This window comes from Oryza sativa, chromosome 2, assembly GCF_034140825.1.
Source record: "Oryza sativa Japonica Group chromosome 2, ASM3414082v1".
Classification (NCBI taxonomy): Eukaryota; Viridiplantae; Streptophyta; class Magnoliopsida; order Poales; family Poaceae; genus Oryza; species Oryza sativa.
In genome coordinates this window covers 19,310,791-19,335,148 of record NC_089036.1, presented here as the reverse complement: position 1 = coordinate 19,335,148, position 24,358 = coordinate 19,310,791, and the positions used below count along the sequence as shown (strand labels likewise).

General features: G+C 41.9%; 1 protein-coding gene and 1 long non-coding RNA gene across 14 annotated transcripts; one reads left to right on the top strand and one right to left on the bottom strand.

Annotated features, from left to right (window-relative positions):
• The first annotated feature begins 5,825 nt into the window (after positions 1–5,825).
• LOC4329486 (potassium transporter 19-like) lies at positions 5,826–12,408 on the top strand. Of its 3 annotated transcripts, none has more exons than NM_001416628.1 (9): positions 5,826–5,970; positions 8,927–9,105; positions 9,207–9,429; positions 9,560–9,808; positions 9,913–9,963; positions 10,100–10,360; positions 10,456–10,508; positions 10,592–10,706; positions 10,814–12,408. In NM_001416628.1, the coding sequence occupies exons 2-9, from the start codon at positions 8,992–8,994 to the stop codon at positions 11,974–11,976; spliced, it is 2,229 nt and encodes a 742-aa protein (NP_001403557.1). In that variant the 5' UTR covers positions 5,826–5,970; positions 8,927–8,991; the 3' UTR covers positions 11,977–12,408. The 3 variants fall into 3 exon arrangements, with proteins under 3 accessions (NP_001403557.1, XP_066163106.1, XP_066163107.1); XM_066307009.1 differs by lacking the exon at positions 5,826–5,970 and adding an exon at positions 8,087–8,359 and having other exon boundaries at positions 10,814–12,119; XM_066307010.1 differs by lacking the exon at positions 5,826–5,970 and adding an exon at positions 8,137–8,271 and having other exon boundaries at positions 10,814–12,119.
• Positions 12,409–14,533: 2,125 nt separating this feature from the next.
• Positions 14,534–20,204, bottom strand: LOC4329485 (uncharacterized). 11 transcript variants are annotated; one of them, XR_010739502.1, is made up of 8 exons: positions 19,882–20,204; positions 19,665–19,753; positions 18,691–18,781; positions 18,427–18,562; positions 16,025–16,109; positions 15,818–15,937; positions 15,073–15,746; positions 14,534–14,985 (listed from the first exon to the last, which is right to left on the bottom strand). It is a non-coding gene; the product is annotated as an uncharacterized lncRNA (long non-coding RNA). The 11 variants fall into 11 exon arrangements; XR_010739506.1 differs by having other exon boundaries at positions 15,073–15,741; XR_010739507.1 differs by lacking the exon at positions 19,882–20,204 and having other exon boundaries at positions 16,025–16,136; positions 19,665–19,803.
• Between the last annotated feature and the right edge of the window lie 4,154 nt (positions 20,205–24,358).

Here is a 24,358-nt window from a genome sequence, read left to right as displayed (position 1 = left end):
TCGGACGCGTCCGAGCCATAGCGCTCTCCGAAAACATACCGTGTCTTGTGGAAGCAACATTTTCTCGAGCAGAATCTGTAGACGCTGTCTACCGCCGTTACTTGAAGTTCAGAGCTGGTTAGCTTGAAACTGAAGATAATTAATGGCAGGAAACATCAGACATGATCAAATATCGATAGCAAGTGCGAAAGGATAAATTATGCAGCAACAAACATAAATGAGTGCAGTAAGAAATTAGTACGAAAGACATATAGTGCACAAAAACTCAGATGGAAGATGGGAGAATCAGGGGGTTAACTTTTTGCATAGGATAGCAGAGAGTTTGATCGGTGTGGTATGATCAGAAGGATACGTTGAATTGTTGAGGCGGAAGAATCAGGCAATCGAAAGAATGTTCTTGGTCGATGTAGAAGCGGAAGGTCCCGTTGTAGAAGCGCGTTGATCGTGTATTGAGCTAGCTACGCCAAGGCACTTGATGGTTTGGGCTATTATAGGACACGGTGACGGGTAGCTTGATCGATGACGACTGTGTGAATTCTGGGTCAGTGTAGGACGATGATTAATTGCGACGAATTCTTGGGTTAGCAGCAGAATGAAAACGATCGTGGGTGGGACGTGGGTGGAATATATAATAAAAAGGAATATGAAACACACGACTCCTCAACTGCTCTTTTTATGGCATTGTTTTTAGGTTTTGCAATCAATTTTCACCGAAAGATCGAGGCCTGGTAGGCGAGAGTAGCAGCGTGCATGGGATAGCAGAGGGCCTATACCTCAATGGATTTTGGAAAGTTCAACTTGAAATGAAAATCTAACGGCTCAGCTTTTTTTATGGCACTTGATCCGACGGCTATGAAGTGTTGATGATGTGGCTTAATGCAGAAGCTGTTTTATAGCAATTATGACTTTAGTGGGTACCAACTATATAGAAAGAAGAATTATGACTTTAAGGGTTATTTTAAAAAGAATTTAGTTTTAACATTCCTTCTATTCAATTTCTAATAAGTTTGGTTTTTATATTTGATCTAGTGGACACTGGTTAGCTACGTGCCGTTAAGAGCCAGACTAATAATACAGCCGACCTGTTGGCTATAAAGTTCTTTGTAGTTTTCTTTCAGCCTGTCTATATAATATAGCTCTTTACCATTAATACAGGGCCCACTTGTCTCTCTTCGAGAGTTTATTGGTTCTTGTATCCAAACCGGCTGTAAATTTACAGACTGCTTCTCCTCTCTCTCCTCTTTTCTCTCTTCAACCTCAGCATTTAGCCGGTTTATAGCATACTATTATACTTGCTCTAATAGGCTCTGGCCAGGCCAGATAGTTGTTGGCTGTTGGGTGAGTGAAAAGAGGCAAACGCTATCCATGCATGAGTAGTCCAGTCCGCAGGATCTCGTGTCGCAGATTCACGAGCAGCCACGGTCAAAAAAGGAGACGCAGGATTGGGCACCGCCGTGCTGTGTCACGGCATCTTTCACACCAAACGAAGGCCCAATCGATAATTGCAGGCACGGCTGGAGAAATTAAATTGCAGGCTAGCTGAAGCTTTGAAGAGTTCAGATCAATTCGATAACTGAAGATTTCGTTTTGAAGTTTGCGTTTCTGGGTCACGTACTCGCGTCTCTGGCCTAGCCGGCGTTGCGTACCAATCGAGAAGCAAAAGTGAAAGGACCCCGTCAGGTCAGCCCTGGTGTGCCAACTCCCAACTGCAAGAGCCATGCTGCTAAACGGGGCTAGAGTAGATAATCCAGTCGATCTATGCTAGGAGCGCAGGTTCAATAAGATGATATTAGCAGGCTATAAAAGCTTCACATCAGTTATATAGATGAGTTGAAGGAGAGAAAATGGGAGATTAATTTGTAGCCAAGCTAACACGCAAACCAAGATGAGCTCTATACATGCATGCTAAACTCACCAAACCCAAGGAAGAAAAGCGCGCGCACGAGACTACGGGAGAGATAATTAATGTGCATAAAATAATAAAATAGTAATATGTGACCCACCATATTATAGATAATCTATTATATTTCACTAACCATAACATGACATGGAGAAAATTACTATCGGTAGAAGACTACACTATTAAACTTGCTCTAAGGTCTCACTAGAATTTTTTTATGCGAGCTGTGAGGTCCCACGAGACTACACTATTAAACTTGCTCTAAGGTCTCACTGGAATTTTTTGTGCGAGCTGTGAGGTCCCATGGAGCGTCGACGAGGCTTCTCTGACTTCACTGGTTTCAAGTTACGCTAATGATATAGACCTTATATATCAATGACACAACTGTATAAACTAATGATATAGTTATGTAGTTTCCTTACGAAGACGATCTGTCCATCACATTTAAGCTGTCCACGTTGTTCCATTCGTCCTAAAAAGATTTTAGTAGAGTGCTAATAGGACAAATTATGGGTCTATTCGCTGCAGCTAAATTGTAGCTGCTGTGCAGCTGCACTACAGTACATGATAGAGAAAGTATATAAGGCTGGCTGTACAGCACAGCTGTTACAGCTTCATAGTAGCGTTGCTGAACAGAGCATATAGTGTGATGAAATAACATGTTCCTCATTAATCATACGATTGCAATTCCAATGCTCCAATTAAATGTGTGTATTTTAAGTGGAAATAAACTACTTGTGAGACAACTAAAGGATGCTACGCTACAACAAATGATTTGTCCTAGCGGTCAAAATACATTTTTGCTAGTGGCTAGAAGCCCCGCCATCAATTGAGGACTAGTGAAAATCGGCAATTTTCACAAACAGTTCTACAACGTCAACGAAAATCGATATTTCACAAGCAACTCAATTAAGCCAACCATCAAAGTTATAGATTTTCGACAAAAATAATTCCAGAAACCCTGCTTTCCCAGGAACCCTAGCTTCTTGCATATTTCCACGGTTCCATTTCCAAATATCAAACACAAAATGCAAATCACTCTAGCTCCCTGCCCATTTCCATGGTTCCATTTCCAAATATCAAACATAAAATACAAATCAAATCATTCTACATCATATCAACATGTATTTGGAAGAGAACGGGATGAGCAAATACAAAAAGGAAAAAAAATACAGATGACGCACACCTCAGCAAAGCACCGTTGTGGCGGAGAAGGGAGGGGTCAGCCTGAGTCGCGGCCGTCGAATCCACAACCAGCGTGGGTACTCACAGCCGGATCCGCTGCCCACGAGAGTCGCCACCCATGAAAAACTACAATCATATTAACAGTCTCCACGCCCACACCTGACCTCCACCCTCTCCAAGTCTCCCTCTCCCTCCTCCTCCTTCCCCACTGGCGCCTTTCGGAGTCCATAGGGGCCGCTAGCAAAAATCAATTTTCGTTGACGGTTACTTAAGAGGTCCGCTTGCAAAAATAGTATAACTTTTAATAGCGGATCTCTTGAGACGACCCGCTTGCGAAAATAGATTTTCAATGATGGTCACTAACTAGGAACCTCTAGTTTTATATGTGCTGGCGTTTTTTATTTTACTTGTCAGTAAATTAAAAGGTGTGACCTTTTTTAGTAGTGCTAGTATAAGTAAAGTATTTTTGGGATGGAGAAAATACCGGTTACAAATTCCACCATGCAATTAATCTACCATCGCTGAGTAGAGGGGAAAAAAGGAGACGACTACGCGTCGGACGTCCGACAAAATACACAAAATCGGACGTCGCGCCCAGCTCAGCATCTGTCACACGCAAGAGCATCCATCTCAGCCTCTGTCACATGCGCAATTATACCAGTCGAAGAGATATGCTGTAGCCAGTTACTAGTAGCTACATGCATGCTTAGTAGGGTAGTACGAGCTAGTAGGGTAGGTATAAGACTTTTTTTTGCCAATTTTTAAACTAGTTTATCTTTTAAATTATTTCTCTAATTTATGATCCGATTACATCATTTAATTCGTTGCAATTAAATCTTTAAAACAAGACCACACATGCATATATTTCGATGAAAAAAATATTTTAACTTTTTAATGGTTTTCTTTGAAATGTTGCACATGTTATATTTAAATGTTTCTGCTAGTATACATATATTGTTTCATTAGTTAATTTGCAAATTTTGTACGTTGTTTTCCTTAAATGTTTCACTAAGTATTTAATAATGTTTCGATAGTTATAGTTTAATACTCGTTAGTCATATAAAAATATTTGAACAATATCAAGTTTTTAAAATATTTTGTAAATCTCATATGACTTTTCTTGTTTCGCTATCTGAGACTCAATGTTTCATATAGGTGGTTAATGCTGTTGCAGTCGATATTTTTTAATGTTACATTTCTTTAGAACATTTTATACAACTGAAACAATTTTTAAGGGGTGAAACAACATTTATTTTTTTATCAAAATATAATCATGTGATATCTTGTTATAAAGATATAATTATAATGAATACAATGGTGTAATCGGATTAAAGAATGAATAATTATTTTAGATACAAGTTGTGATCCGATTGCACCGTTGAATTTGTTGCAGTTAAATCTTTACAAAGAGATCTCACATGATTATATTTTGTATAAATAAAGCATATATATTTATATTACTAATTGAAACATTTCTATATTATAAATATAACATTGATTTGTAACCGCTTAAACATTACAAAATACACGTTGAAATATCGAAAGAACAACACGTGCAACAACCTAAATGACCTAGTGAAACATCTGCTAAAACATCCAAATAATACCAGATGCAACATTTCAAATGAACTAGTAAAATACCTTCTAAGGCATTCAAATAACACCACGTGCAACGTTTCGAATGAGCTAGTGAAATACGTTCTGAAACATCACAAAAATACCTTCTGAAACATCCAAAGAACACGACATGGAACATTCCAAATGCAATAGTGAAACATCACAAAATACCTAGAAAAATATCAAAATAATACAATGCAACACTTTAAAATGTCCTAGTGAAACATTAGCTACAATATCACAAATTACCTCTTGAAACATTCAAAAAAACACCATGTGTACCATTACAAAAATGATATCGTGAAACATCAGCCGAAGAAATCACAAAATACCTCCTGAAACATTAAAAAACACCCTGTGTAACATTTCAAAATGACCTAGCGAAAACATCATTAAATACCCGTTGCAAAAATTAAAAAATCCATTACAACAAAAAAATAAAAAAAATATAGTCAAGTAAAATCTTGTTGTAAAGATTTAATTGCGATGAATACAATGGTATACTCAAATTACATATTAGATAAATACTTTATGAAATAAGATTATTTGAAGTTATACATTAAGGACTATAAGCAAGCATATGAAAGGGAATAAAAAAAGAAGAGGATGGACTACTTTAGGAAAAAACGATAAAAGAGGTAAACTTGAGCCACACTGTCCCGCCGCTGCAACTATAACACACTGCACACGGGTATGCCATGTGACGAGATCGAATTATTAAATTATTAGCTAAGCTAGAAACATAGCCCATCCGATATCCATCATGTGTTCACGACAACTTAAGCTGGTCTTTTTCTTTTCTTACACACGTTGCATAATCCACCCCCACTAATTAATTTCGTGATTACTTCATGGAAAAGAAGTCACCGCTTGTCACCTGATTAGCTAGCAAAATCGGGTTGAAACGACGATTATGCTAGCCCAAAGTCTCGCTAGCTAGCTAAGCTAGTGACAGTCACTAACTATAGCTAGCTAGTAGTAGCTGCTATACTTTCCCGTTTCAGCTGTCACTATTACTCTTCCTGGATCGCCCTTTAATTTGCTCTCTCTTCACGTGTAACCTCTCCTCTTCTCTGCTGAAGCTCTCTCTATTACTTAAAGCCGACCAGGCCATCTAGCTTCCATCTATCTTCTTCCTCCTCTTAGCTATATATATCTACAGGACCGACCGGCGGCGGCGGAGGAAGGTGGCCGGCCGGCGGCGTGTCGGCCGGCGTCTCTGCCGTTGTCGTGTGCTTTCAATTCGTTTCTTCTGAATCATCGAATAGGTGCGTATCTTTAACCGGTCTCGCTGTTTTTTAATAATAGAAATGGCTATTATTTATATATATATATATATATATATATATATATATATATATATATATATATATATATATATATATATATATATATATATATATCTTTGATTTCTGTTGTAAAATATATAGTATGTCAATTAGTTACTTTTCTGTTGGGTTTCATTCGTTTCATTATGTTGGCTGCACTCTTGATTTGGCTTACGCTTTTAACCGATTCGTGATTTGGTTAATTAATTATAGCCAGTGATTAAACAAGAGGGATTTGAGAGCTTGGGAGTTTGGGTTAGATGGTGCAGCGCAGCACACATGGCAGCTAGCTGGGCTGGGCATGCATTTGGTCTCATGCGTGCACCTTAATTAATTTGTCAGGACTCTTGATTGAGATATGGCCGAGGTTTGTATAGACCTCAGTCAGTCGGTCGGTCACTACTCACTAGCTTTAGTAGCCACCCAGTCAAGAATCCTAGTTTGTCGCCGTCTGATCAGCTCTCGGACGGCTCAGATCGGGACACGCGGACGAACATGACGGCGGCAAAGGACTTGCGCAATCCCAATGGAATCCACAATCCATTAGAATAATTAATTTGGTTATATGGCAGAAAATTGGAGAAAGATTTTATCCGGATTTCGTCCACCATTGGATCCAATGTTAAGAGTTGTGCCCAACCTCCCATAGCTCCGCTAGGATTCTAGCTTGGCAGACGACCTAATCCAACTAAAGGGTCTGGAGAGAAGGAAACCCTTGTTTCTTCAGTCTTACAGAAATGGTCGTGAGTGACGATTAAACTGATGGTGGGCAGGGTGAGGTGACGGCAACACTGCTAGAACGGAGGAGGCATACACTAGCTGACTTTGGAAGGAGGGGGAGGAGGACGGTTCGCAAGGCCCAGGGGCGGATCTACAGTAATAGGGCCGGTGTCAGGCGACACCGACAACTTTCGGCAAAACCTATAGCAAAACTGTTTATCCATATGTCATAACACCATGATCTAAGTATAATTAGCATTTTATGACACCGATAGACACGTTATGACACTAACGAATCGATTTTCTGGATCCGTCACTGGCAAGGCCTAGCTGCCAGTGTAGTTTGTGACTTGGTGTCTAGCTTCCAACACTAGTAAGGCCGAGTGACGGTGTCCAGGCAATGGCTAGAAGGATACACAAGCTCGCCTCACATATGAGAGAAAGGAAGGGCGAGAAAAAGTTAAGGTTACTACAATCTCACAAATTTTAGCATGATATGAACAGTTCAAAAGTGACTGAAGCGATAGAGATTTGTTACAAATATTACATAGGTATATTAGAAAGAAAATTTGTCTTTAGCAGTCAAACTAACTAAGCATAATCATCATGACCAGTTGGAGCATGAGAGGAGAGTTTCAGGCTGCCCTATTATTTTCACCCGATTCACTACATTATTATCACGGATTATTTCTCCATACCTCCAAAGATAAGTATTTCCCGTAGAACTTTATTCTATTGTATTATTTAATCCATATTTTCTAAGCTTGTTTAGTTTATTCTTAGAACTAATTAATTTATTTCTGAAATTAAATAGATAATAGTCATTTTTATCAATGAATAATTTATATTGTAGTTATAGTATGATCATAGTGAAATTATATTACAATATACTATTATAGTATTGTTACATTCGAAAGTTTTTTTAATTATTTTTTGTAAGAGAGTCCCTTATTTTAATAAAAAGAGTTGGTTTAGCCCCAAATAAATTGGGATCCGATTTGTTTGTGTTTTTATTTCTAAATTATTTTAGTGCAAATTTCATGGCAGCCTGGCCTGAAATACTAGGCCCAACACCCCTTGCTGGGCCAAAGCGTAGGCAATAATTTCCAGCCCAAAAGAAGCTGAGCTCAGAGCCCGGCCCGACAAATGGTCATCCCTGGTGGCTCAAGACACGTCATTCCGTTTCCCCTTAAATAGAAAGAAAGGAAGAAAGAAAGAAAAGAAAGAAATAACGGAATGGGACGCCATGGCACACAAGCTAAAAATGGCCCGATGCAGGAAGAATTCTCCGGTTTCCTGACAAGACGCGACATCATAGAAACCGCAACAAACTGCTGCAGTTGAAGAGACTAGAGAGGGTTTCCTCTCTTCAACAATGGAGACAACCAGAGGAGGCAGGTAGCCGATGACGTCTCCTCCAGAATTAGGCCCTAGAGTTTGGTTTCTCCAGGAGGACAAAGAGTAGTTGAGACAAATGGCGTCTGGTTTGGCGAATGGAGTGGCGTTCTGCGTGTTTATAAGGTGGGAAAGATGCAAGATAAGGGATTTACTATTCTGGAAGATGAGGGGATTTTAGCTTTGTTTTTGCAGCCTCTCCTTCGGATCCCGGGTACCTCCTCCTTTTTAGTTCTCTGATCTGCTGATCTTTCACCATTTTATTTCTCATCATCTTGACATCTTCTTCTTCTGAAACATTTTTCTGGAAGAACATTTCTCAAAACACTCTAGTTGTAATAATAATTGTTATTACTGAAATATCATTCTCCAGATACTTTCTTCGTTGGGAGAATTGTGCATGTTGCTGTTTACTCTGAAATATATTCAGTCAAATTAAGCCACATTTGTTTTCCTCAAAGAACTCAACCCTGTCACATTTTCACGTGCCAATTCCCTTCGATCCAACAATTAGTGGTTTCTTCTGACAAAAACACCGACAAGGAAGATCTCCAACATTATTGATAGTGTTCTCAAAATCTCTGTCGAACAACACGACATGTTTCAGTGACGAGGACTTACGATAGAAGAACCATACGGATTTGGATCCGCGTATATCGTCGCGTATATAGATATCAAATTCCATCTCTTTAGTTACCATTTCTTGGTTGTCTATTAGGATCTCATCAGAATTAATTAGTAGTGTCTAAAAGTCTAGTATCCTGAATTCCTGATGATGCAGGGCACAGGGGTTCTGAAGCCTAAACCCTTCAACATCGATCTTCACAAGCTGATCAGTTGAAGGAGATGTCTGTCCAGGAGGATGGCGCAGCCAGGCCGGAGCCGGACGTTCTCCGGCGCCATGACTCGCTCTACGGCGACGCCGAGAAGGTCTCCAACAACAAGCGCCATGGCGCCGGGGTCAGGACCAACTCATCTCTCTCGTAGCCAGTGACAGACACTGACACTGACGCCGAGTTCGTTTGTTCATGGTGTTTGTTGTGTTTTGGTGGTGGCGGCAGGGAAGCTGGGCGCGGACGCTGCAGCTGGCGTTCCAGAGCATCGGCGTGGTGTACGGCGACGTCGGGACGTCGCCGCTGTACGTCTACTCCAGCACGTTTCCGAACGGCATCAAGCACCCGGACGACCTCGTCGGCGTCCTCTCCCTCATCCTCTACACCCTCATCCTCATCCCCATGGTCAAGTACGTCTTCATCGTCCTCTACGCCAACGACAATGGCGACGGTGAGCTCTCCGACCGACTGACATCCATCCATCCTGCCAAATTCAGAGAGATGCAGCAGCCCATCACCATTCTCAATCTCTTGTGATCATTATTGCATTGGGTGAATTGCATGACATGAACTTACTGCAGGTGGAACATTCGCTCTGTACTCGCTGATATCGCGGCACGCGAAGATCAGAATGATCCCGAACGACCAGACGGAGGACGCCAACGTGTCGAATTACAGCATCGAGGCGCCAAGCTCGCAGCTGAGGAGGGCTGAGTGGGTGAAGCAGAAGCTGGAGTCCAGCAACGCAGCCAAGATAGCACTGTTCACCATCACAATCCTTGGCACCTCCATGGTCATGGGTGATGGGACACTGACACCAGCAATCTCTGGTATCAATAGATCAGTTTTTTTGCATTCGATTTATGTGTGCAAATGTAGATAGATTCGGAGAATGGTACTAATTTGTTGCCAATGGATGATGTCCTCTTTGCAGTGCTGTCTGCGGTGAGTGGGATCAGGGAGAAAGCACCAAACCTGACACAATGTGAGCACACCAAAACACTGGAGTACTTAGTTTGATAGTTTCAGGTTTAACGTGTAATACTAGTACATGTCAAGCCTGTTCAGACTCCAGAGTGGTATCTGAAAAGAAATATTTTGTCTTGTCGTTTTTGTTACAGCGCAAGTGGTGTGGATCTCGGTGGCCATCCTGTTCGTGCTGTTCTCGATGCAGCGGTTCGGGACCGACAAGGTCGGGTACACCTTCGCTCCGGTCATCTCAGTGTGGTTCCTCCTGATCGCGGGCATCGGGATGTACAACCTCACCGTGCACGAGATCACCATCCTCCGGGCCTTCAACCCCAAATACATTGTCGACTACTTCAGGAGAAACGGCAAGGAGGCCTGGGTCTCCCTTGGGGGCGTTGTCCTCTGCATCACAGGTGAGCTCGGTATTACCGAACACTGCACAATTGCAAAGGAGAAAAGTACTGAGCAAGAAGGGGAACTGATTCTTCGCATTTGCGAAATGTCGCAGGCACGGAGGCCATGTTTGCTGACCTCGGCCATTTCAACATCAGGGCAATTCAGGTAGTCCATAATTCCATTTCTCCACATTGTCATCAGTTGTCACAATTGAAACAACTGACTGCATTGTTCATTCTGTCCTGCAGCTCAGCTTCACTTGCGTCCTCTTCCCCTCGGTCGCGCTGTGCTACATGGGCCAGGCAGCCTACCTGCGCAAATTCCCGGAGAATGTCGGCGACACCTTCTACAGATCCATCCCAGGTACAGTTGTTCAGCCAGAATGGGTTTGGAGGAGTAGGCAAACTAGGCATCATTTGATCGTCAGAAATGTGTGAATTGATGGGTGGTCTGTATTATGCAATGTGCAGCGCCGCTGTTCTGGCCGGTGTTCGTGGTGGCGATCATGGGGGCGATCATCGCGAGCCAGGCGATGCTGTCGGGGGCGTTCGCCATCCTGTCCAAGGCGCTGTCGCTGGGTTGCTTCCCGCGGGTTGAGGTGGTGCACACGTCGAACAAGTACGAGGGGCAGGTGTACATCCCGGAGGTGAACTTCCTCATCGGCGCCGCCAGCGTCGCCGTCACGCTGGCGTTCCAGACCACGGCGAACATCGGCAACGCCTACGGCATCTGCGTCGTCACGGTGTTCTCCATCACCACCCACCTCATGACGGTGGTGATGCTGCTCATCTGGAAGGTGAGGCTACCGTTCATCGCCGCGTTCTACGCCGCCTTCGGCCTCGCCGAGTTCCTCTACCTCTCGTCGATCCTCTCCAAGTTCGCCGAGGGCGGGTACCTCCCCTTCTGCTTCTCGCTGGTGCTCATGGCGCTCATGGCGACGTGGCACTACGTCCACGTGAAGCGGTACTGGTACGAGCTGGACCGCGTCGTGCCGGCGGCCGAGACGACGGCGCTGCTGGCGCGGCGCGACGTGCGGCGCGTCCCCGGCGTCGGCCTGCTCTACTCCGAGCTCGTGCAGGGGATCCCGCCGGTGTTCCCGCGGCTCGTGGACAAGATCCCCTCCGTGCACGCCGTGTTCGTGTTCATGTCCATCAAGCACCTCCCCGTCCCGCGGGTGGCGCCCGCGGAGCGGTTCATCTTCCGCCGCGTCGTCGGCGCCGACGCCGGCGCCGGCCACCGCCTGTTCCGCTGCGTGGCGCGCTACGGCTACACCGACCAGCTCGAGGGCGCCAAGGAGTTCGCCGCGTTCCTCCTCGACCGCCTCAAGGTGTTCGTCCACGAGGAGTCCGTCTTCGCCTGCAGCCGCGGCGACAACGACGACGACGACGCGATGCGGCGGGCGCAGGCGATGGCGGAGGAGGAGAAGCGGGTGATCGACGCGGAGGCGGAGCGCGGGGTGGTGTACCTGATGGGGGAGGCGAACGTGACGGCGGCGGCGGGGTCGTCGGTGATGAAGCGGATCGTCGTCAACTACGTCTACACATTACTGAGGAAAAACCTCAGGGAAGGGCACAAGGCGCTGTCCGTTCCCAAGGACCAGCTGCTCAAAGTTGGGATCACCTATGAGATTTAGAGTTTGTCTTTTCTTTTCTTTTTTTTTCTTCTCACTTGTCTTATTTTTAGGGCTTGTTATAATTTTCTAGTACACTTTGTTGATATAATGATGTATAAAATCTAGTACTACTACTTTAGCAAATGAAGCACTATTAGTAGTTACTGATTGCGCAAATGGTCTCTTGGGGGCAAGAAGATGAAACTCCAAAATCTCATATCTATTGCAACTTCCAACTCCAGAAGAACAAGATACCCAGCCGGTCACCCAAAAGATTAAGACCTGAAGATCAATCATGCATGCCTCTTGGAGCAACAAAGACCTTCGACGATCATGCTGTCCTTATCGGTGGTTTGTTGTGTGTGTCGATGCGTGTGCATATGTTTGTCTTTTGCAAGCTGACACTGTAACCGTGTATCAATCGTCTAAAATAAAATAAGATCATATTTGTCCTCTCTTGTTTGTCTCAAAATAAGTTCATTTCTCAAAAATTATTGCATTGGAGTTTGTAAAGTATGGGATGTTTACATTGGAACTAGATAAAGTGAAAGACAATTGTCCTGTGATTTGATAAAGTAAGGATATTTGTCTTTTTACTTTGGTAGGAGTATTGATATGTACTACCTCCATTCCAAAATACCGTCCCAAAATAAGTGTAGTCGTGGATATCCGTGTCCAATGTTTGGCCGTATATCTTATTTGAAAAAAATATATTTTTTTTTTAAAAAATAGTCACACATAAAGTATTATTCATATTTTATCATCTAATAACAATAAAAATGCTAATTATAAAAAAAATTTAAATAAGACAAATGGTCTAATGTTAGATATGAATAATACAAAACTGCACTTATTCTAGGATGGATGGATGGATGGAGTATGAGATTTGTAAAAAATAAACTTATTTTGAGACCGATATAGTACTCCCTCCGTCCCATTATAAGTGCAATCATAAGTTTCCACGCCTAACTTTAATCGTTCGTCTTATTTTAATTTTTTTTATAATTAGTATTTTTATTGTTATGAGATGATAAAACATGAATAGTACATTACTCGTGATTTATGATTTTAATTTTTTTAAAAAATTTTTAAATAAAACGGACGGTCAAAGTTGGACGCGGAAAATCATTGCTGCACTTATAATGGGAAAGAGGTAGTAAGAAGCATGCACATTGTCAGGAACTCAAGGATGTCTATAGTCGCACGCTTCTCCTGAAACAGTACGTTCAAAATGCAGGGGTCACTGTCCAGGATTGTTTGCATGGGGCAGGCCGGGTGACGTCTTTTGGCGCTTTGCTTGTCACTGTCCACGATTTAGTTGCCGGTGTCAGTGATTGAACCGATCAACAGGCCTACGAGTACATTCCTTATCACTGGACAGTAAACTTAGGCCATGTTTAAGGGTGTGTTTAGTGGAGAAAAGGAAATTTTTGAGTGTCACATCGAACGTTCGACTGGATGTCGGAAGGGGTTTTCAGACACGAATAAAAAAACTAATTTCAGAATTCGCCTGGAAACCACGAGACGAATCTTTTGAGACTAATTAAGCCGTCATTAGCACCTGTGGGTTACTGTAGCACTTATGACTAATCACGGATTAATTAAGCTTAAAAGATTCGTCTCGCGATTTTCTCCATAACTGTGCAATTAGTTTTTCTTTTTATCTATATTTAATGCTTCATGCATGTATCCAAAGATTCGATGTGATGTTTTTGGGAAAAAATTTTAGGGAACTAAACGGGCCCTTAGTTCCCAAAATCTTTTCCCAAAATCATCACATCGAATCTTTGGACACATGCATGGAGTATTAAATATATATAAATTTAAAAACTAATTGCACAGTTAGGGGAGAAATCGCAAGCCGAATCTTTTGAGCCTAATTAGTCCATGATTAGCCATAAGTGCTACAGTAACCCACATATGCTAATGACGGATTAATTAGGCTCAAAAGATTCGTCTCGTGGTTTCCAGGCGAGTTATAAAATTAGTTTTTTTATTCGTGTCCGAAAACCCATTCCAATATCCGGTCAAACGTCCGATGTGACACCCAAAAATTTCCTTTTTCGCGAACTAAACAGGCCCTCCCAAAAATTTTTCCCAAAAACATCACATCGAATCTTTGGACATATGCATGAAGCATTAAATATAGATAAAAAGAAAAACTAATTGCACAGTTATGGAGGAAATCACGAGACTAATCTTTTAAGCCTAATTAGTCCGTGATTAGCCATAAATGCTACAGTAACCCACATGTGCTAATGACGGTTTAATTAGTCTCAAAAGATTCGTCTCGCGGTTTCCAGGCGAGTTCTGAAATTAGTTTTTTCATTCGTATCCGAAAACCCCTTCCGACATCCGGTCAAACGTCCGATGTAACACCCAAAAATTTCCTTTTCCCCAACTAAACACACCCTTAACCTGAAAAAGGGAAAAATGAAACAAGGCACAGCTTGCTCCAGATTGATGATGATCAGAGATCCTGCAACACTTCCTAATGATTTGCTTTCTGCAAATCCAAGTGGTGCCATGGATTGGTTCACAGGTTCATATTAGCAAAGATTGTATATCCTACCATGAATAGGGAAAAATGATGACTTGAAGAGTATATAAGCTGTTAATGTACTTAAACTAACATATGAAGTTCATGGAGAGGTCAGTGAGCAAATCCAAAAAAACCCATCTCTGGACAAATCCAATGCAGATGCTGAGACCGGAGATAACTAGAAGTAGCCAAATCGGTGAACGGTTCATTTGACATACCTTCCAGCCTCTCTCCGGTCTCAGTATCTGCATTGGATGACATGCCGTGGAAACCTTCAAAGCCCCCAGGTACCACCATGCTCCAAGCACTAAAACAAGAGCAAGTCTGACAGTTGTGCCAGCAGAGGAGGGAGATACCATGGATGCCGGTTAGAAAAAGAACATGGCCAGAGTTTGTCTCTCCTCCCGGATCTCCCCCTTGTCATATCCATCACCTTCCTTGTACCGACAAAACCGCCTCCTGCCTGCTCTTCACAGCCATTGTTCCACCTGAAAGTGACATTGTCCCAAGAAAACAACATTATCAAATTATCCATCCAACGAATGATCATGACGATGACAGGCTAGTTTATTCACCTGCGGTGAAATATGACATGAATTCCATCCTCGTGTCGATAGTTACAAGGTGTTCAGATTTATACTCACAGCAGGAGAAAAATAAAGGTCCAGTAGCACAGATTTACTGTCTGCAGTGAAGTGTTTTCTTTGAGATCCCCAAATGGTCATCATATCGACCTGTCGCTCATAGCGCACACTAAATGAAACTGTTATAATTTGCAACAAAATGGGCGTACAGTAGGCATGCAACTCAAGGCTCGATATCTCTCTTCATGTGGAGCTTCACTCAGGAAACTCCAGTGATCCTGACAAAATAATCAGGAACAATGAACAGAACATTCCATGCTGACGAAACAATCAGCGTCGTGTTCCTCAGATTTAAAACTAATGGTTGCAGTCCTTGATGGTGACTGAAAGGGAATTCACCATTTCCCTATTGTCCAGTTGTAGTCCCTCCACTCTGTTGTGCATAAATCATCAACCCTCCTCACTTTACTGGCACCCTCTAAAACCACTAACTGAGCCTCCAAACAATGTCACACACATCAGAGGAAGAATCCTTGAACAACCTCCAGCAGCAACCGAAGCTAGAGGCTTGCGCTGCTGGATCAAGCAAAGGTGACACTGTCATGCCTGTGGTGAAGAAGAGACGAGGTCACCCAGGAAACCCAGGTACGTCCCTTCGATCTTTCCTAACAAAGCGTTTGTTATTGTAGCATTTCATAATATCATTTTTCAACTAATGCTGGTCAACAGTCCTAACCTCATTATTTCGAGTGATAATTGTCTGATTTCATGAGCACACGTGCAACTGTGCAAGTGACATAATAAATGCATCAAAGCAATGCTCAAAACAATAATTGTGTTTCTTGGTTACACCTGGCTACGAATTAGACAAAGGATAAAGATCAGCTAAGGTTAAACTAAAAACTCAGTGGAAAGTCCCAACTTATTATTAATCTAATGATACCTTTTTAGCACCTCTGATCCTCAGAACTGGAAACTCAATATGTTCTTGTGCAGTGCCGTTTTAGCCATGAACTAAGAAACTTGTGCTGTCATGTCATATTAATATTAGTTACCTGACAAATTCATGTTATTAATAGGAATAAAATATACATGCCTAAACAATTCACCTTATGATTGAAAGTATTTTGCGAGTGCTGCACCAAATTTCAAAGTCAATCACACTAAAGATTTGAAATATATATATGCAGGAAAGAAATCTGAATGGATAGATAGTAGATAACAACCCCATCTAATATATATATGTATATATTGGTTGTGTAGATCCATTTGGATGTAGAGGCAGGGTTGTAACCAATTTCTAAGAAAGAACATAACAATTAACAACCACATCTTGCATTTTCTGACATTGTAATTCGTGAAACAGCCATGGCAGAAAAGTAGACTAGATCTCAACGAGTTGATCTGAAAATTAGGTGATGATAATGTTATCTTGGAACATATACTGTTTGACAGCCTAACATTTAATTCATAATCATTCATATGCAGATCCAGATGTTGAGGTCGTAGCTTTGTCACCTAAGACACTCCTGGCAACAAACAGGTATATATGCGAGGTCTGCCACAAGGGCTTCCAGAGAGACCAGAACCTCCAACTTCATAGGAGAGGCCACAACCTACCATGGAAGCTGAAGCAGAGAAGCAGCACAGAAGCTAAGAAGAAGGTGTATGTCTGCCCTGAGATTACCTGCCCTCATCATGATGCAACCCGAGCTTTGGGCGATCTCACAGGCATTAAGAAACACTACTCCAGGAAGCATGGGGAGAAGAAGTGGAAGTGCGACAGGTGTTCAAAGAAGTATGCTGTTCAATCAGATTGGAAGGCTCACACAAAGATATGTGGCACCAAGGAGTACCGATGTGACTGTGGGACAATCTTCTCAAGGTATCTTTCTTATAGCCAACTACATTATCCACAATAGTTATACCAGCTATGTTTGACTACATGCGGATCATGCTAAGAACTCCATAGACATAGGTGTGTCTTACTCTCATACTTCTGCACGAGTGGCTCTCAATGAAAATAGCTCATGATTATGAACTAGGTCCATAATAAATAATTGTTTGTTGCATAACCTATATAATCTGACATACAAGTTAGGTACACCGTCCATGACACTAGCATGGACTAAAGATAGAAGAGAAAAGCATAGAGACCTTGAGTATTACATACTTGCACAGGGCAGGGTTTGATTGAGCCCATTAAGTCATGGAACTATGTTTGTTTCCCCTAGTAGTTTGAAGTTGAACACTTAAAAAAAATCTATGGATTTATTTTAAAAAATACTATCTTCACGTGGATGTGTTATATGGGGCTCCTTTTTTGTACTGATTCAACCTCCAGTAGACCCTAGTCTTAGCTCAAGTCCAGTGTCCTTTACTGCTTTGACTATCTGCTATCAGACTCCCTTTTCATTTTTCATGATGAAAATTAAACATCAAAACATTCTCTCTTCATGTTATTCCTTCAACTTTCATATGAAACAAATACAAATATGTTTAAATCATTAAAGTAGAAGTGATTTAAATATTGGCTACACTAGGTTTATGCTCCCTCAAAGAAATTATTCCAAAAGAAATCAATAAGTTGCTTCCATGCGAGATGCATGAACTGAAAATTCATTAGAACAACTGCAACATTCTTAAAGATTGAAATGCCCGCAACAAGTGGAACCTAAGAATACGCTATGCTTACCTTCAGACTCCTGTCATGTTACTCTGGTTTTGATCACACGGTAAAATAATTATTTTTTATCATCAGTTTTAATATTCAACCCTATTTTATGCAGAAAGGATAGTTTCATCACACACCGAGCCTTCTGTGATGCATTAGCTGAAGACACTTCTAGGGTTAACCACAGCCTGGCAACAATGGTTGGAAGTCTGCACGGTCAACAGCAAGATATGTTTTCACATGGAGTGCCTAGCTTCAGCTCTTCACCAACTGATATGATCGCAAACTTAGCTAGTAACGACCATAACTCAGACAGCCATCTGAGATCACTATCCCCTTATGCTCTCGTTACGAGGAACACTACATTGTTCTCAAACCAGATATCACCCAAGGAATCAGGATTCCCACTTGATGGAAGTGTGACAAGTTATCCTTATATGTCCATGAACTCCCCATACATGTCTGCAACAGCCTTGCTACAGAAAGCTGCAGAGATGGGAGCAAAGACCAGCCAGGATCCTATTTCGCCATTACTTCTTAAAAGTTTCCCAAATAACTTGACTAGTTCTAGAGATCATATGAACATATCTTCTAGAAGCCAGGGAGATTCCCTTGGGAATTCAACAGTTAATAGTGATTGCATGAAGACAACTGAAGATGAGAACTCTTACATGATTGGCCGTGGTAATATTCTGATCAACGCACCGTGGTCCAGTGGCATCATGAGGCCAGGTACTGTGCCTTTAATTGGACTAATGAACCATCCATTTTCCATGAGAGAAGAAAAGGATAACCCTAGCATTTTCCCTGAAAACCAGACACAGCACAACAGACAGGACAACATTTCAGGTGTAGTAGATGCAGATGCAGGACTAACCCAAGACTTTCTGGGTTTAGGAGGGAGTGGGACTTTGGATATGAGTTCCGAGACCTACAACGCGGATGTGACAGCATTAAGCTATTCTGATGAGCAGGAGAAACCTCAGGAACATATCTACTCTTACCATCAGTCATCTCTTGACCCCACTGCATTGGAAAAACCCATTTGGGATTCTTAAGCAGACAGTTCACTTACACTGGTAGTTCACCTTCAACTTAACAGGAGCAGAATTAGCCATTAAGCAGGTGTTGACATAATATCAGGCAGTAAAACCTCTTGTTCATTGGGGGGAAATAGGTTTAAAAGTTCATTTCTATTTGAAAATTGAGAAGGTACCTCGGTAGTATTATCTTCATCAGTGATCCATCCAGGACGACTTTAAGGAGTTATTGTATTTTCATTCAAGAGAAACATTAATAAATATTTCTGCAAACTGTTGGCTTTAGGTGTATATTTTTCGTCTTTAATCAGGAGGTCATGTGAACAGTTTTTTCGGGCACCGTATTCAGTGAGATTTTAGTCAATGCAACTTATCTTTTTCATTCTGGAGTCGAGCATAGGAAGAACAATGGCACAGTTATATTCATAACAAAACAGAAATAGATGATAATTTTGTTCTAGATCCTAGGCTTTGAGTTCATGTTGCAACAGGAAAAATTAAATCGACAATAGTAAGGATCGAGACATGCTCCATGCGCAGGCAAGTTATGTAAGAACACCATCAAAACTACCACAGTATCCTGATTCCAAAGCTGAAACTGATACGGGTGAAATGGGTGAATATATATCATGCTCATGTTAGGGCCATGAGCCTTCAATTCCTACCAGTATCATGCTAGTACTTAATATGTTTAACATGTCTTGTAATACTACTGCAAATCCCAACATTAATCTGGGAAAGTTATCGTCAATTCAAGGTCTCAGAAATCAGAATCATGCCAAAAAAAAATTAGATAATGAGAATCATGCCAAATATAAGAAGCATTCCCCAGACATACATCAATCCCATCAGAGATATATGAGGTTTACCTTCGCAAAATTCACAAGACCAAAACACAAAAACTTCGATAATCTCTGGCCTTCGACACCTACACGGCCAGATTTTTCACTGAAGGAACCTGTGATTGACAGGAAACAAAAGCACAGAAAGCGAAGCTCAGAATCAGAAATTTTCATTCCAGCAAAAAGAATCAGAAATTTTCGTATGGCGGCAGTTTGAAAAAAAAAATTAAACAGCGTATAAGACCCAGAAAACCAGCCAATCCATTCGCGATACGGGAGTGCTCGTCGCAGGCACAAAAAGGAGGAGCGGAATTTCGCCGTGAGAACCTGGACGAGGATAAAAAGCCCCCCCCCCCCCCCCCCGCCTCTAGAGTCTAGACTGCTCTCGCACATTCCCCTAGCTAGGGGAGAAAGGGAGGGGAAAGGCAGGAAGGCAGGTAGGTAGGCATGGCTGTCGTCTTCAGCCAGCGCCGCCGGAGGAGGGTGGATTCCGCCGTTGCCGGCTTGCCGCCACCGCCCACCGGCGGTGGGAGGGTTTCGACTTCTTCAGGGGAGGAGGGATGGAAAACGGTCGCGGCATTGTGGGCCGGTTGACCTTTACGAATCTGGGCTTACGTCCGCCTTGGAATAAGTTCACATGGCATCCCTTAATTTGTCGCCGAGTCTGAGAATCGACCCTGAACCGTAATACTCCCTCCGTCCTAAAATATAAGGGATTTTAGCTGGATAGTACTATGAAATCTTGACATATATTAGGTATGCCACGTCCCTCAACCTTCAAAACCAGTGCAAATAAAATCCCAAAACGGTTTGAATAGCGGTTTCTTCTAATATGGCGTTGACAAATAAGTAAAATAAAACGTAGGATCCACATGTCAGTGAGTCTTCGGTTAAAATAAAATTAATTGCAGTAGGACCCACCCCTCTGTTTCCCTGGTCTCTATCTTCCTCATCTCTCTCCATCTTGTGGTCGAAGCGGAGTGGCATGGCCACACCACCGCAGGAGAGGACGGTGTCTGCTCGCCTGAGCTAGCCTCCTCGGCACCGTCAACCTCACCGTTCACACTAGCAGCAAAGTAGGCCGTCGCGGGAGAGGACAACGCGAGAATTGCCACAATTGACGATGACAACGTGGTGGGGCCCCATGACGGCCACCACGGTGGTGGAGCCTGCCATTTGCTCGCCTATGTTGGTGTTGGCCTCCTCGTTTGTTTAAAAATACAAGCCGCTAAATGATGGACCTCATGAAATTAGGTGAATTTTATTTGAAGTGGTTCGTGGGGAGATGTCCGTATACTAAAACCATTGCTCATTTTCTTCTAGATTCTATTGTAACTTGTAAAATACTGGCATGTCTCTAGTATTGTATGTGCAATAAATGGGTGGGATTATCCGTTATTAGTAGGGAAAAAACACATTTATGAAAAAAAGTTCTTTTTAAAATAGGAAAAACAGTTTACTATATATACCGTATTTGATTGATGTTTTAAGGGTTTTTTTAAGAGATAGAGGGCTGGGCATACGGCTGGTATATATGTGAAGCCTGACCTAACTAATTACACATTGCACTTTCTTTTGGTTAATTAAGCAAGAGCAGCTGCAGATCCACTAGACCACTACTGATGAAAGTGTTTGTTAGATCCCAGTAATAGATGCGTGTACTCCGTGCCGAACTCTCCAACACTAGATATCTACATGTGTCTAACCTCGCAGGTATCAATCATTCTACCCGGTGGCATTATGTGTAACAAATTGAATTCAAAGGTTGTTGGCTCGGTGACTAGCGACATATTATACATCTATACATTTTATATTTTATAAAGATACAACCCACTAGGTATAAAACTCAACATGCAACCATAACACATTAATTAGAGCAAGGTCAATAAGAAAGCACACTGCTGATTGCAATAGATAGCCATGTCATCTGCAGCAAGTATAGCCATTATGCAATAAATTTACTGTAACATAGATATTTTAATATATTTATGTGACCCATTGTCTTTCCCCATCTCTTCCTCTCACCTCTTCTCCTCCGGATGACGGCGACGATGGTCATGGCGACTATAGCCATGGTAGACGAGGGCGCTAGCGGCGGACACAATCGATGACAAGCACGGTGGGCGCAATCAACGGTGACGGCGGTCACGACGGATGAGGGCAGCGGCGGTGGCGGACGTAGTCGATGGCGACGACAGCCATGGCGAACGAGGACAGCAACGACGATCTAGTGGAGCGTGATGGCAGCCACGGCTGTAGAGCGTGCGGCGCCGCGGACGCGGGCAACGTCTTGGGCGGGTGCACCCATCGGCCATCGCTCCTGGTAGGCCCGCGCCTCGGGTGGAGCATACAGTCGAACGACTAATTAGTCACCTGCTTTTTTTCTGTCTTCCCCTCTCTCCTACAGCTCATCAAAAAAATCCTATGTGTATCATCCACTGCCCATTATTGTACCTGCTCTTATTATCCAATAGCAATAATTATAAATCAAATATCAAACACATGCAACATCATCTTATAATCTTTTGAATTCTACAAATCAACATACAATCATATGTAATCAACACCCCTCACATAATTTCTACAATATTTTAACTTATCTATCTATCATATTTATAATACTTAATATATATTTATTAATATATTCCGTATCAAAATATGTGTATCATTGGTTTGTTTTATGATTAGTACCGATAAACCCTGATGTTTCATTATTTGTGTTCCTTTTTACTCCTAACTCGATTGTTGAAAAAATATATTGAAAATTACTAATTTTCGCAAAGAGCGGGAATCACTTAGTTTACGCCACTGTCAAAAAGATTAAATAAGGGTGCTGTTATTTACCAAATCAAGAGTAATGCACAGCTGAGGAAATCATCACCATGTTTTCTGTGCTTAATATATGAGAGAATAGTCATGTTCCAATTAGTTAAGGCATTAATCATGCTTTAGTAAAAAAAATTAATTCCCTATAGTTATAAATATTTGACATCTAGAATGAGACTTATAAAATTACACACAACTTATTTTATACTTAAATAAGTTTATAAAATCTAACAAGTTTATGATATTATAGTTTTTTAGGCAAATATATATGTATATCACTACTTCTATTATTTTTTTTGACTAAATACTTCTTCTATTATTAAAGCAAGTGTTTCAGAAAATATCGGTGGTTGGGATTTTACGAGTTGGGATTACGTGTTTTAGTTATGAACTTCGAGCACTTTTAACCGGAAGTATTACATGTCCATCGTCAAATGCTTTTAGTCAAAAACGGGTCAGATCATCCACATTTTCAGAAGAATGAAGAAGAAGAAAGCAAAGAAAGAAAGTTCAGACGAGCCATGTGGAAAATACCACTCCAACATGCTGCACTTCTAGAAAGTACTACTAATATAGGAGTATAAGAGTTATTTTGCTTTGAAGTCAAAATTTGGCCAATCAAATTATTGGCACTTTAAATAATACTTTAGTTAGTGTTTGATTTGCTACCAAAATATACCAACAATAACATACATAAGTTTAAAAAAATTGACAATACCTAAAACTGTTTTGGCATTACCAACATTTTATATATGTAGCAAACCTCCAGCCCTGTACTCTCTCCTCTAGCAGTCGTAGCTACTGGTGATTTCGATGCATTTTAATTGTTCACTAGGGCAAACGCCATGTTGATGGTTGACTACTGACTAGATACCCGTAATTAATCGACCTGTGTCCTCTAATCTTGGTGGGAGTACGTGCGGTGGTCAATCAGCGATCACGGATGCTGGGAGCTGAAGCTTCCTCGCTCCTCGGCCAGTCAGCCTCACACATCACATGCCCCGCCACACCAAACTCCAAATTAAGGGTGTGTTTAGTTGGAGAAAAGAAAAATTTTAGGTACCACATCGAACGTTTAACCGGATGTCGGAAGGGGTTTTCGGACACGAATGAAAAAACTAATTTCAGAACTCGCTTGGAAACCGCGAGACGAATCTTTTGAGACTAATTAAGCCGTCATTAGCACATGTGGGTTACTGTAGCACTTACGGCTAATCATGGACTAATTAGGCTTAAAAGATTCGTATCGTGATTTCCTCCATAACTGTGCAATTAGTTTTTCTTTTTATCTATATTTAATGCTTCATGCATGTGTCCAAAGATTCGATGTGATGTTTTTGAGAAAAAAATTTAGGGAACTAAACGGGCCCTAAACCAACCAAACAATTCAAAACGCATTCCGTCACTATCGTACGGCAAACTGCTGCTCTAACGATACTCCGGTTTACTTCGTCTGTTTCAAAATAAACAAACATAGTACGAGATGTTATAGTGAGAGTAGTTTTATAAGCTAAACGGACAATCTAATCAAAACTTAAAGATGTCGAGTAACGCGTGAACCCGCCACCACCGATGGTAGGGGCGCAGCCCCGAGCGCAGATCGAGTATGTTAGGGCGACCTCCACCTACATGCATGGCTTCTATCTTAATCAAGCGAAGGATGAAAAGTTCTTCAATGCAGGCTCAACTCTCATATCACTATGGTCGATTTTTGTCTCTGTTTGACCAGTCGGTCTTATAGTCAGACATACTTATACCATTACTCTCAAGAGCAAGAGCAGAATCAACCCTTGAATCTGTCAGGGTTATAGATACCACATACCTAATAGTAGTCGATTAAATCTCGGCAGGACCCACCACATATCATGTCTTATACGGACACTGACCTCGGATAT

What these genes read in the sequence shown, in the direction of transcription:
- LOC4329486 (NM_001416628.1), top strand. Translation starts at nt 8,992, where the DNA reads ATGTCTGTCCAGGAGGATGGCGCAGCCAGGCCGGAGCCGGACGTTCTC. An exon ending in ACAAGCGCCATGGCGCCGGG is followed by an intron (nt 9,106 to 9,206) that starts GTCAGGACCAAC and finishes TGGTGGCGGCAG; the next exon opens with GGAAGCTGGGCGCGGACGCT. An exon ending in ACTGACACCAGCAATCTCTG is followed by an intron (nt 9,809 to 9,912) that starts GTATCAATAGAT and finishes TCCTCTTTGCAG; the next exon opens with TGCTGTCTGCGGTGAGTGGG.